The following is a 14,316-nucleotide window of genomic DNA, read 5'->3' as shown; positions in this document are numbered from 1 at the left end:
GAGGGCCATTCTCATTCAAGCACCTCACCATTCTTTCTCTCAGAAATGATGTGTAGACTAAATACAAAGGCCTATGGGGAGGCTGTGGCACAGCAAAAGCAGCTTTAGACAGTATGGAAGCCAGCACTGCCCCTGCCCAACTGTGTGGCCAGGGTCAGAGCCTTTAACTTTTCTGCACTCTGAACCTAGAAAATAAGAAAATTGGATGTGCGAAAGTAAAACAAGCAAGTAAACAAACAAAAAAATTTCTTTGATATTATTTAGAGCACATTTTGGAAAATAAATCACAACCCAAATATTTCTGACTTATTAGCATCCTTCTCTGGAAACTAAAGCACTTGGTAAAATATTTCTGTTGTTTAACATAGTTTAAGCAATTTAACCTTTTATTACACCAGATTAGTAAAAAGCGATTGTTTTGTTCCTGAGAAATGTATAAAGCTTGACTAGCTTGGGGCCTGGAGAAATCGCTCAGTGGTTAATGTACTGACATAGCAGAGAGATCAGTTTCCAGCCCCCACATCAGGCCGTTCATAAATGCTTGGAGTTCCAGTTCAAGGGACACCATGTTCTCACCTCTTCCATGCCTGCATGCACATGTACATATCAACACAGAGGCAATGTGCATAATTAAATCTCTTTGAAGTATGCCTAATGTAGTTGGTTGATACTTTTAAATCCATGTTTCATGAGTAGCTGGTGTCCAGGGGAAGACATTGGAGTCCTTGGTAGCTATGTAACAGTTCGTATTCCTATAGGTCAGAATGTGAGGCCACTGTAGCATATGCATTCTTACTTGAATATACTTACTCTCTATGTTCTTTCTTACTCCCAGGCTGATAGGAACTTTGAGACTACTGGAGATTTGAATAGTAAACGTGTGTCTTACTAGCACAATGCCTAAAGATATGGGTTTCTAAGATGTGGATCACAGTTTATCTGCTTGTGTGAAAGTAAACAAAAAGAAGGTAATTATGGTCTGAGCTATATCTTATAGGTCAAGATCTTCATTTTAGAACTTTAACACATTTCAAACTCTCATTGGAAAAAGGAACTGCTCTCTTACACCAAACCCTAACTGGTGTCAGGGTGCTCTATTTTTACAGAGTTTTTCTTTGCCAAAATACTTACTTGGGATCATACTTTGGAATTAGATTTGATAACTTCTTTTTTTTCACATAATGGATCTATTTTATTTCTTCCTTGCACATTTTTAATTTATATTTTTTATTTATTACTTTATTTATTATTTATATTATTTATTTATTATTATTATTTATTATTTATTTATTTATTCACTTTGTATCCCAGCTGTAGTCCCTTCCCTTATCCCCTCCCAATCCCATCCTCCCTCCCTTTTCTCTTCCAATGCCCCTCCTCAAGGTGAGGTCCTCCTCCCCTTCCCTCTGACCCTACCTTATCAGGTCTCATCAAGGCTGGCTGCTTTGTCTTCCTCTGTGGCCTGGCAAGGCTGTTCCCCCATCCCACTCAGGGAGAGGTAATCAAAGAGCCAGCCACTGAGTTCATGTCAGAGACAGCTTCTGTTCCTCTTATTAGGGAACCCACTTGGAGACTGAGCTGCCATTGACAACATCTGAGCAAGGGTTCTAGGTTATCTCCATGAATAGTCCTTGGTTGGAATATCAGTCTCAGTAAACCTCCCTGAGCCCAGGTTTTTTGGTTCTGCTGCTCTCTTTGTAGAGTTCCAGTCCCCTCCAGGTCTTTCTATGCCCTGCTTCTTTCATAAGATTCCTTGTATTCTGCCCAAAGTTTGGCTATGAGTCTCAGCATTTGCTTCAATACCCTGCTTGGTAGAGTCTTTCAGAGGCCCCCTGTAGTAGGCTCTTGTGCTGTTCCCTCTTTACTCCCTTTTCCAATGTCTATCATGTTTGTCATACCACTCCTAGGCATATATCCAAAATATGCTCAAGTATTCAACAAGGACATTTGCTCAACCTTGTTCATAGCAGTTTTATTCATAATAGCCAGAATCTGGAAACAACCCAGATGTCCCTCAGTTGAAGAATGGATACAGAAGTTGTGGTACATTTACATAATGGAATACTTCTCAGCAATTAAAAACAAAGAAATTGTGAAATTTGCAGGCAAATGGTGGGATCACCTGGAAGAGATGATCTGAGTGAGGTATCTCAGAAGCAAAAAGACATACATTGTACATACTCACTTATAAGTGGATATTAGTCATACAATATAGAATAATCACACTAAAGTCTGTACACCTAAAGAAGCTAGGCAAGAAGGAGGACCCTGGGTAAGACTTGATAACTTTTTAATAAATTGTCTTGAATATTTTAAAGCAAATTGGGATTTTAGAATACACAAAACATTTTCATTTGGCCCATTGAATTTACTTTAAATTGTACATAATTGAACATGCACCAATGCAATTTAGTACCAATATGTCAGTCTGACCTTCAGTTTTCACACACACTAGTAAAAGTCAAGTGCGTGTTCCCAGCAAGAAGTGTTCATCTACTTGGCTCATCCTGGAAAGAGCAGAGATGACTAAGACAATTAACAAGGAGTAAGAAGCCAGTTAACAAAACCCACAGCAAGAACTGTGTCTCACCCATAAATCAGCTGACCAAGACCAAAGCTTTTCTTTTTTATTTAATAAAAATAAAAATAAGGGTCACAACATCCTTCTTTGATATTAAACCAAACATTTTTTAATTTAAACATTGTATTCAGTCTAATCCATGCCTAACGAACTTAGTAGTAACTATCATTTTAAACAATTCCACATATTGCCTTTAGTATTGTAGATGCAAAGTAGTCAATCTGTACTCTAATGTGAAGAAGGTTAACAAATATTCATCAAAGAGTTCACTTGAACTAGGGTTTTTACTCTGTTTTTATTTATCCCTTTTGTTTTATTGTGTTTGGTTTTGTCTTGAGGCAGTGTCTCATGTAAACCCGCAAGGCCTAAGACCCCCTATGTGTCAGACATGGGCCTTCAACTATGGATTATTTTGTTTCCACCTCACAGGTGTTAGGGGTACAGATATGTCCCGACACGCCTGGCTTCTGTGTATATGTTCCTCACCATTTAACTTAATGTGTCATTAAAAAATAGATTTGACTTTAAGAAATAATCCTTTAAATCCAATCTCTTTCCACTTTTAGGGAAAGACTACTGCCTTCTCTTCTGCCTACATGAGGTTTATTCTGAATACTGAAAGAAATGGAGCATGGAAAGGATCTTTTTAAGGCATAAATTTCCATCAATGCATAATTTACTATTAATTTAATTTTACATAATGAGAAATTGTGGAAAAGGAATAGTCCCTTAAACTCTCTGTTGCTTCCCAGGTATTTCTACAGTGCCTTTTCACAGACAGGTCTTTGATAAAGTATGCCTTCATGCAGAGTAAAAATCTAGGGCACCATGTCAGACCCCCAGAGGAGGCTGCTGATGCAGAGAACACTTTATGACATACCTCAAACGACATTTCTCAGGCAACTACCACCTGCCTGCCAGGAGCCCACATGGGCCTAGCCCTACTGAGGAACTTATAGCCTATATTTAAAATAGCTCACTATAGGGATACTCACACTTTAAATGTAATTGATGGTGGCAATGATCTTCATAATGGCACCTGACACCCTACTGTGAAGAAAGACACATCAGCCTTTGCCATGAAGAAGCTACCAATTATACTAAACAAACATGTGAGTAGCTATTAATCAAAGCTACTAAACAAACAATTAAATGATGTCACATAAAACAGACCCATTTAGGCACAGCAGCTATGCTTTGGCATTTTAATCATTTGCCCTCCGTGTAGTGTAAAGACGACACAAGTACCTCTCTCAGTACTTCTAGTTCCTGAGATCAAATTCCATCGATGAAGTTCAGCTTCTAATGATAAACCCTAAGGGTTCTTTTTCTTGTATTATTGCATGATCTAAAAATTAGTCTTGTCTCTTCAGTAACAGTTTATTATAAATAACATCCCTTTTAAAGGCTATGAAGATGTTAATATAATGAACAGTGAAAAACAGGAAACCTGATTATAGAGAAGAAATTTGTTTGCAGACAGCATTTTAAATTTAGGTGATATTGATCTTTGCCAGTGCTCCAAACTATTTCAAGTGTGGTCCAAAAGATTCCTAGAAATTTGTCACCAATGCCCTCACTCCATTATCCCACTGGAGACCTACATAATCCTTATTTGAATGAAATACCAAGATGGCCTCTAGTGTATTAAGTTTATTTTGAAATACACCAGACTTTTGTTAAACCCAAGCAAGTGCCTACAACTAGCTATATCCCAAATCTAAATTTTTAAAGGAAATATCAATGTGTAATAGTCCTAATATCAGAAAATAAATAGTACATTCAATCTTACTCGACAGTAAAAATAAAATTGATCCCTTAAGAAACATAGACACATAGTGTGAGCATTGCTCTGAGTGTGTGTGTGTGTGTGTGTGTGTGTGTGCGTGTGTGTGTGTGTGAGCATATAAATCAGCCTGCAGCCTCCAGTGTTGCCTCTCTCACCCTCCATTCTGTTGATGTGCATTGGCTAAACTTTTACCTTTTTCCTCTTCATTTTTCAATTCTTACACTTGATGCAGCTTTCAATTGTGTAGAACATTACCATCGTAGAGTAGAAAGCACGTGACTCCACCATGTCCTCTAATTCTTCAAAGATACCAAGTCTGCACTGTGATTGCTCACATCTTAGCTGAGTCCACCCTATACAAATATTATGCTTCTGAATTAAGAGATAATAGCTTTTGTAGTTTTCTCACTGGAAAAATCAAGAATGACTAAGGTTAAAACTTCCTGTTTATTCTTTTCAAATAGTTATAGATTTAGTTTAGCAACAGAGTTATAATCATCCCACAGAGTATATGACCTGACATGATTTTCAAAAAAGTCAGATTTTTTATGTGCATGTGTTGAGACTTTAGTCAAAGCATGTACTATAAAATAGAATATTAGCACAACCAAAATAGATTAAAGAAAGAACTATTTGCTTTCTAGAGTTAAAAAAAAAAATCATAAGAAAAACCCATGAAGGAAATGATTAGGCTCACAAAATTGTTCTGAAAACAGAAACCTCATCAGAGCTGAAAAGTTGTTAATGCTCTGCCAGAAAACTATGTTCTTAAAATTTCCCCAACCTTATAGTAACAGACCATATTTCAATATTGGAAATTAGGACCTTATATTTTTGCTTTGTTAGAAGTTTGATTTGTCATTTTTTTTTTAATTCTGACTCAGTAATCTAGAAGACAACTGACAGTATTGATTATTTTAATCCAGAAGCCTGGATTTTCTTTTTGAAGTAGCCATATTGAGATTGGAGATCAAATGCTTCTAATCATGTTTGTCTGGTTCTTGAAACAGCTGATGGAATGATGGTTATTATTACTTTTAAATGGTTTCTTGGTTTTTATGGATGTCTAGCTCACATTTGACTACATGACTCTTTTGCAGTCATGAGTCTTATATGGTCGTGAGTTCTATGCAGTCCTGTGTTACACTGAATGCTATGTGGTCAAGAGTCCTAAATGATAGTGAGTGCCAAATGATCATGAGTCCTGAATCCCAAACCTCTATACCATGTGTGCCCTTCAGTCTATAAGTTGGCCTTTCTAAGATCCAGTTTCCTTATATGCACAAATAGGATTAAAAAACAAGTGTGCTTGCTTGAGTTAGGTTGAGGACTAAATGAGATAATCAAGAGCTGTTGACCAGAAAGCCAGACCCATTTTAACTCCTTTCATGTTAAATTGATTTTGTCCTATCTCATTGTAATTCAGGCTATCTTAATGAAGTTTTAATGCATAGAAGTCATTCTGTCCTACTGAATGGAGTAAAATGACTACATCCTCATAAAGCAGCTTAAAAATGAAACACAGAACAATTAAAATAATATTCCTTTGGTCTCCTGTTCCCCTAACTGAAGCTAAATGTTCTATAGGCACAGTATGTCCCTATACCTTCACTTCTCACTCCTCACCCATTCTTTAGCCCTCAAAACAAAGTAGTTTCTAGCTTGGAGCTGAGCCTCTTCCCCATGACACAAGCATCTATCATGTTTTTGGTTGGCTAAATCTAGGGATCACTTGTCAGCTGTGAGTTTCCTGGGAACTCTCTGTAGCACTTGACTTAAGCGGTTGGCATCTTTTCTGCTTAGTGTCCTTCATGACCTATTTCCTTATCCTTCCTTTTAAGCACCATGGTATCCAGAGGCATCCACACTTGGCTGCCTTTTACACAGGCTTCATGGATGCACTGATCTCTTAGCTAAGAATACATAAGTGAATTCTCTCTTCCATCCCAGCCTTTCCTGCCTGCCCTGCCCTGTCTTGACTTGCCCTTCCCTTCCTTCCTTGGCTGTGCCTTGTTCTGTCTTCTCATCTCATCTGCACTCCCCTCGTCTTGTATGGACTCTGTCTCTGTTTTTTTCCTCTTCTTTCCTCCTCCTTATCCCTCATTCTGTATCATCTTATATTTTAATTGTTTCTCTCAACCAACTTATAATATTTCTAGTTACCAAGTACTACTGTAAGGCATATTTATTTTAGTAAAGTTTATTTAGCCAATGACCTAAAAGGCTTTAGGAGGCCTTGAAAAAGAATCTTATTCAGTCTCCTATCTGGATACATTTTCATTCAACTTTACTTAATCCTTCTATCAGCTTTCATTGCCAGCACCTTGACAGCCACAGCTCACCCTTCATGCAATAGATCCTCGATCAAATACTTCAAATGATCAGACACTGAAAATATATGAAGACAGATAAAATTGTCCAGACATGGATAGACTGTTTTTTCTGGAAATAAAAGTGCCAAGAACAGTTCACATAGTATTCTCAGTGTCTTCGGTATAGTAAGTCATCTGAAGATGGTTTAAAATGCACTCAATAATCCTTCACATTTTATAAGCACAAAGTGAACATCTGCAAATGTTAGTATCCTCTGGGATAGAATGGGACCACTGTGGACCGTTGCATCCACGCATATTGGTCAGCTTTAGTAGTAACCCAACATCAAATAAAGCAGAAGTTGATTGGACTTTTCTTAGTTTTAGCTGTTTGATTGCTTTACTAGGGGCATTTGGCTACAGGTTAGGAAAGCTGTTGATTTCCATGTCTGAAGTTGCAATGATACTGGGATATCTGGTAAAAGAGGTTTTTTGGAATTTTTAAATGAGTCTTTGGATTCATATTATATATGATATATTATATCAAATTGAAGAAATAACTCTGGAAATTGTGCTTGCTGCTGTGCACACATATATGCACACATGAGCATATATACACACATACATACACTAAGTAATAAATGAACAAAAACATAATAAAATATATTTTCTAAATCCTAACCATAATAACAAAATTCCAAATAGGCTAGTTTTTTTTGTTTGTTTGTTTGTTTATTTTTTTGTTTTTATTTTTTAGGCTAGTTTTTATAAAGACCATAATTCCTCTGATTCAATTTTCTTTAACGCTAAGATGACCTTTAAATTTTTCTTAAGAATCAGTCACTTGATTCACTGAGTACAGAAAAAGTGACAAATTCTGTGGTGGTTGCTGGATCAAAATAAATACAACCAAGAAATCTGGGCCTAGGGGTCTTTTCTGAGACTGATACTCCAACCAAGGACCATGCACGGAGATAACCTAGAACCACTGCATAGATGTAGCCCATGGCAACTCAGTCTACAAGTGGGTTCCCTAGTAAGGGGAACAGGGACTGTCTCTGACATGATTTCAGTGGCATCCCGCTGAGGAGGGAGCAGCCCTACCAGAGCACAGAGGAAAACAATACAGCCAGTCCTGATGAGACCTGATAGGCTAGGGTCAGATGGAAAGGGACTTTCCCTATCAGTGGACTTGGAGTGGGGCATGGGAGGAGATGAGGGAGGGAGGGTGGGATTGGGAGTGAATGAAGGAGGGTGCTACAGCTGGGATTCAAAGTGAAAAAACTGAAAATAATATAAAAATATAAACTTAAATTTAAAAAAAGGTTGGACTCCAACACTGCAGTCAGTTTTACCACTTCTGAGCAACTCTTTGACAATATAGTCAAGAGAGAGAAAGTAATAGTTAAAGTGCCTATGTTATACCAAAAGTCAACCACAGGAGTCACTGTTTAACATCTGTATAGAGATTTATCTGGCATGCTGTCACCTGCTTGTGTTTATAATATGTAATTTCCTATGCCTTGAGATGTGTATACCTGCCTGTGAGAATGTGAACCTGTCAACCTGTCAAGTTAAAGGAAGCATTCACCACTTGTGGAGGTCCCTTCGAATCTCTTCATTCTCTTCCCACTTGCTTACCACAGATCTGGCACAACATTTGTTAAATGATTAAAGATTATGTCTGCCTGTAGAGATGGTGCTTGGTCTCATGTTCTTCTGCCATTCCTTCTTCCCTAGGTGTGCAGCGCTATTCAGAATCAGGACTTTACTGTCATTGAAGATTACTGCACTGGCCTCAAGGCCCTTCTTTATCTGAAGAGCATTGAAGAGTTAGCAGACTGGGATGGACAGAGTCCAGCCATTATGAGCCATCAGAAAGGAAAACCAGTTCCACGAATTGCTGAGCTCACAGGACAGGTATGCACTGCTCTTCCTTGTGCTGACCATGGAGAATTTTGCGTGGGTTCATTTCTCTTTCAGATCATTTGCTTTCCCACACCTCCACTAAGATACCAAAGGCAGTGCCTGTAGGATGTTGATTTTTTTTTACAGTAGATTCACTCTGAAGCAGGCTTGATTACAGCTATATGATAGGTCTCTGAGTTATCTCCTGATAAAACACAAGGTCACATAAAAGAAAAAGATTGAAGTTTGTAGTGTGAAGTGCCTTGAGTTCTTGCTGACTGTACTGATGACTAGCATTCTTTCCAGTGAGAAGCTGGAGATTTCTTTATTCTTTAACAAGCTCTGGAGATTATAACATTACCTTTCTATTTCAAGACAATCAAATCACCAGGGTCCTGAATAATATGATGCCATTTTTAAAATTAAAATCTAATCAGTATCTTTTGTAACTGTCTCTGCCGTGTGGTTAAACCTCAGCTCCAAAGGTTGCAGCCCTGCTTTCTCTCTAACTGCTATTTTCTGAGAAATATACACTACATTTACATTTTGTATAATACAGTGATTTCAGCAACTCTTTTCTAAAACAACCTTCAGCATTTTGTCTTTGTGTTTCCTTTGTATTATTCTAAATAGACAACCATTGTCAGAAGATATTTCTTGAGTCCTGAACGAAAGGAGAAAAAAATTATAATTCTTAGTCTTTTCAGCTTGTCACTACATCAATAATTAACTTTAAAAAAGAGAGAGAGGCGGTATGAAAAGATTCTTTAAGGAGGCATTTAATAATTCACATGAGTTTTAACTTGAAACAGGTCACATGAAAAAGAATGAAAAACAAAAACCCTGGGTGTGCCGCCGTGGATGATAGTGAGAGGTTTGGCAAGACTGACGGATACAACACATAACTGGGCAATGTTTGTGAAAAAGATCACTGTCCTTAGTCTAACAGATAGCCAAAAATAAAGACTTCCTGAAGAATAATATGTATGATTGCAGGCTCAGTAATGAGAAAGAGGGGAAGAAAACCTACAAAGTGGGTTCCAGGAAAATATCATGATGAATGACTCTCCATGAGTGGCAATCAAACAGAAAGGCTGTGACATTAATATTTATAATATTGTAATTAGAAGACAGAGCCTAAGCAGCATTATTAGTGTAACTAATCATATTATCATAGACTGAGTCTTCAGTATTCAGAGAGTGTTCTTGCCTTTATCAATGATCAGTAATACCCTAAGGTTGTTTATAACTAGAAAAATCATAGATGACATTGCACACATTCAATGTAAAAATATCTCAGGAAAATTGTTTCTGACATGGTATTTTATGACTGTCTATAAACATGGACGTGTGTCATGTGAGCTGAAATGTAAGTGGCTGCTGTGTGCTATGATGATTTGTCTTTTAAAGGGTATTCACCTTTATTTCTCCATTTCCATATTCAAAGGAATGAAGGATCAGGAAGAGGACATCTGTGTCCGTGACATAAATGGAAATTGATTTTTCTAATAGTTTAGATCTAGATTTGGACTTTTATTTTGGTAAGCTCAGCCTTCAGCAAAATCATTAGTATAATTTTCCGCATTATCAATTATTAAAAAAATGATTGCTGAATCATTTCTCAAAGATAAAACAAGAAACAAACAGATGGTCAGTAATAGGACCTGGGCTCTCTGGTACAAGCTGGTATGACTTAACAACAGGAGACATCCCCTTTAGGTTAACATGCTGACTAGTGAATCTAAGTACTCTGGATTCACATTTAAGGTGGCTTCCTGTCTGGTTCTTCTTGGTATGTGCAGGCATGTACATGAGCATGTGTGTGTATGTCTGTGTGTAAACAACCTATTAGTATATTGTACCCTGCTATCTATGACACCTTACAGTGTTTTCATGGCATAAAGAAAAATCTATCATAGTTAGCTGGGTCTCATTTGAAATGTATAAGTGCTATTCTCCTTAAACTTTCTCTTTCATAAATCATTCTAGATTAGAGTAGAAATTAAAAACAAAAAGTTGTAAGTCAGAGTTTAATGACAGAAAAAAATGAAACCTTGAGAGTTTGGCTAGGGAGAGAATTTGGCTAACTGAGATGTGATATTTTTCAAGAGATTAGTAAATGTATTGTTAGTATTTGGCATTTTGGGGCATGGGCACTAATGATGATGTGATTGTTTGTCTGGGAACCATGAAAGAAATTGGATTGTCTAATATTTGAGCATCAAATTTTGTGATCAGAAAAGCAGAGAAATAAATGTCCTTACTGATCATTATTGGAGAGGGGAAGAGGACCACTGAGCAAGCCCAAATATACATGGAAGAGAAACAGCAAATGACCAAACCTTCTGCATAGTTGGGGCCCTGCATTCTCATATGCAGTTCTCTGCCTTTTGAACAGCCTTTCAATCCAACAGGAAAAACTTCCCAAATATTTCCATTTCCTTACATTACGTTATAACTCTAAACCAGAGCCAATTTCTCCTTTTGTCCCTTAGAACTTGAGTCCCAACAGGTATCACAAAACTGCAGTTTGACATCTTTTAACTGTTCTAGACAGACCCCTGTTATATCCATCTTTACATCCTAGTACAAGCTTAATAACTGTTGGTTCAGCAGCTGGGTAAATGTAGGAATACAGTGTGGGAACAGAATGTAGAACTGGAAGACACCAGCTTCATTGGTCACCAGGTTTATCACTCTCTCTATTCCATTATTAAAGAAGAACAGAAAAGAAAACAACCTTTAATGTTGTTTCATGTGAAATGTGGCCCCATGAGCTCATGTGGACACATTTGGACACTTGGTCATCAGCAGGTGGCACTGTTAAGAAGGACTGTGGAACATTTAGGATGTGGAGACTTGCTGGAGGAAGTAAGTGACTGGGGGGAGGCCTTGAGGCTTTATAGCCTAGTTACATTTCATATGCACTTTCCATTTCCTGAATGGGGTGATTTGAATGAGAATGGCTCCCATCAGTCTATACATTAGAACGCTTCGTCACCAGGGAGTAGAACTGCTTGAAACACTTAGGAGAATTGGGAGATGTGCCTACTAGAATACTTGTGAAGAAAGTATGGAACATTATTGGGAAAAAAGTATGTAACTTTGGCTGGGCTTTGAGCCCAGTCTCCTCTACTAGGCCTGCAGGTCAGTATATAACTCTTAACTACTGCTCCAACATCATGTGTTGATCATGCTTTCCACCAGGATTATGGGTTAAATCTTTGAAACTGAAAGTAAGTTTCCAATTAAATACTTTCTTTTGTAAGAATTGCCTTGGTCATGGTGTCTTTTCAAAGCAATAGAACAGTGACTGAGACACTGAATGTAAATACAGTTTGAACAACCAGCCTCCTGTTATTCCAACATGCTTCCCTACTAGGTTGGAGTGGACCCTTCTGATGCCACCAGCCAAAATAAGCCTTTTCTTTTTTTTAATTTTTTTTTATTTTTATTATTAGTTACATTTTATTAACTCTGTATCCCGCTCCCTGATTCCCTCCCAATCCCACCCTCCCTGCCCCTTTCTAAGTCCACTGCTTGGGGAGGACCTCCTCCCCTTTCATATGACCCTGTTTTATCAGGTATCTTTGGGACTGGCTACAAAGTCCTCCTCTGTGGCCTAGCAGGGCTACTCCTCCCTTGGGGGGGGGTGAGGGAGGTCAAAGAGCCTGACATTGAGATCACGTCAGAAATAGTCCCTGTTACCCTTACTAGGGAAACCCACTTGGTTACTGAGCTACCACGGGCTACATCTGAGCAGAGGTTCTAGGTTATATCCATTCATGGTCCTTGGTTGGATAAACAGTCTCATATAAGACCCCTGTGCCTTTTCTATTTTAGGTTTCTATTGTAAGGGTATTTCAACCACAGCAATTCAAAAGTAACAATGATAAACGTTTAAATCTTATTTTAGGAGTCTTCGTTAACAAAATGAGGTGGGGGAAAAAGCCAAAAGAAATCATGAAGTAGGCAAGTGAGCAACATGCATGCTTCCTTGGCTTGGCAAATGTCACAAAGTGATAATAAGTTTCTTGAGAGCCCAGGTTTATGTACCGGTGTCTACAACAGTGCCCATCAGGTAGAACAGTGACACAGTGCTTGCTTTGGTTAGGGTTTCTATAGCTCTGAACAGACACCATGACCATGGCGAGCCTTTAAAAGGGAGACATTTCATTGGGGTTGGCCTACAGTTTCAGAGGTTTAGTCCACTATCAACATGGTGAGAAGTATGGTCACATGCAGGCAGACATGGTGCTAGAGAAGGAAGCTGGAACTCTACATCTGGATTGACAAGCAGCAGGAAGAGAGAGAGAGAGAGAGAGAGAGAGAGAGAGAGAGAGAGAGAGACTCTAAAGTCTTGCTTAAGCACTTAAAACCCCAAAGCCTGTCCCTAGTGACACACTTCCTCCAAAAAGGCCATACATCCTAATAGTGCTACTTCCTGTGAGACTACGGGGACCATTTTTTATTCAAACCACCACAGAGGTTCAATAGCTAGATGAACACAATTATCATTCACTTATTTTAATATATACCTTGAGTTTCATTTCCTTTCTGAAGCCATCTAAGGCTTTCCTTTCTCATTGGGAAATTCAAATCACTTCCTCCCTCCTTCTAGAAACCTTTGCTCACACAATTAGCAAGCCAAGCAAATCTTGCAGTATTGTGTCTGCTTGTCCATTGCTGCAGCTCATTATAAGCACTTTGAGACTGTACAGCAGACCTGCTTTATTCGTGCGTTTCCAAGCACCTCGAGCAATGCTACATGTTTATAAAATTAAACCGTACAAACTTATCTGTGCTATTCTTATTTAGAAGAAAAGAGAAAGCAAATTTGTAATTAAAATTCCAACTTGGCTCTTTCAGGAATAGCAGGCATTTATGAGGAAAGAGTAAACGTGCCAAATTACTTTCAGCAGGTATTAAAGCATGATAAAATACATATCAGCGATATTAATAAGTGAACCTAATCTACAGTCATTAAGGGGCTCTCATTAGGATGGGATCAGAAATGCTGCTGTGGAACCTGTAGAGCTGCTCTGAGGACAAGGCTTTGTTTGGAAGGTAGAAACCAAAGGTGTATGCACACGATCACCTGCATTTTAAAATCAAAAGTAACACGGGGTCAAACCACTGTAAGAAGAGTATGATAATTTTGTATGGTGATGACTGATGGTCAGTTTTCCAATGAAAGGATTACAAACGTAAACACACACACACACACACACACATATATATATTGACATATATGTATATCTATGGATGGCCATGACAGAAACCCTAGTGGTAGCAGCCACCAGAAAACAATACATGTGTGGGAGGGTCTGTGTGTGACTCTCACTGAGGTGTTCCGTGCATAATATTATTTTATTATCGGTAACAACATTCTTATTTGTAAATATATTATAATTTGTTTATTCAAGACAGTGGTTTGATATTGCTCTTGGTATTTGAAATGCATTCTTCTATAACTTGATTTTGTACCTAAGGATTCCTATTTATCTTTGATAATATGTAGGATTCTGATCTGTTGGTCAAAAAGTGGTTATTTAAGTTTTAGAAGAAACCTTTAAGCATATTTCCAAAGTAGTTGAAATATTTTACATCCTTGCCTCTGTGGGTATGTGAATTTAGTTTTGCACCCAATACAACATTTTTATTTGAGCTGGTTTAGTATATGTTTATTATTATTTTGCTTTTTATTACTGATAATTAATAGTGTC

At 37.9% G+C, this 14,316-nt stretch overlaps 1 protein-coding gene across 4 annotated transcripts in view; it reads left to right on the top strand.

Annotated features, from left to right (window-relative positions):
- The window catches only part of Dpyd (dihydropyrimidine dehydrogenase), a 925,939-nt gene that overhangs the window by 793,334 nt on the left and 118,289 nt on the right, over positions 1-14,316 (top strand). For all 4 annotated transcript variants that reach the window (XM_060392818.1, XM_060392819.1, XM_060392817.1 and 1 more), the window contains one exon: positions 8,423-8,602. In XM_060392818.1, coding sequence (XP_060248801.1) covers positions 8,423-8,602 — 180 coding nt within the window. The remainder of the gene's footprint in view (positions 1-8,422; positions 8,603-14,316) is intronic.

This window comes from Meriones unguiculatus, chromosome 10 (assembly GCF_030254825.1).
Source record: "Meriones unguiculatus strain TT.TT164.6M chromosome 10, Bangor_MerUng_6.1, whole genome shotgun sequence".
Classification (NCBI taxonomy): domain Eukaryota; kingdom Metazoa; phylum Chordata; class Mammalia; order Rodentia; family Muridae; genus Meriones; species Meriones unguiculatus.
The sequence above is the reverse complement of the archived record's forward strand: the minus strand, read 5'-3'. Positions and strand labels throughout refer to the sequence as shown.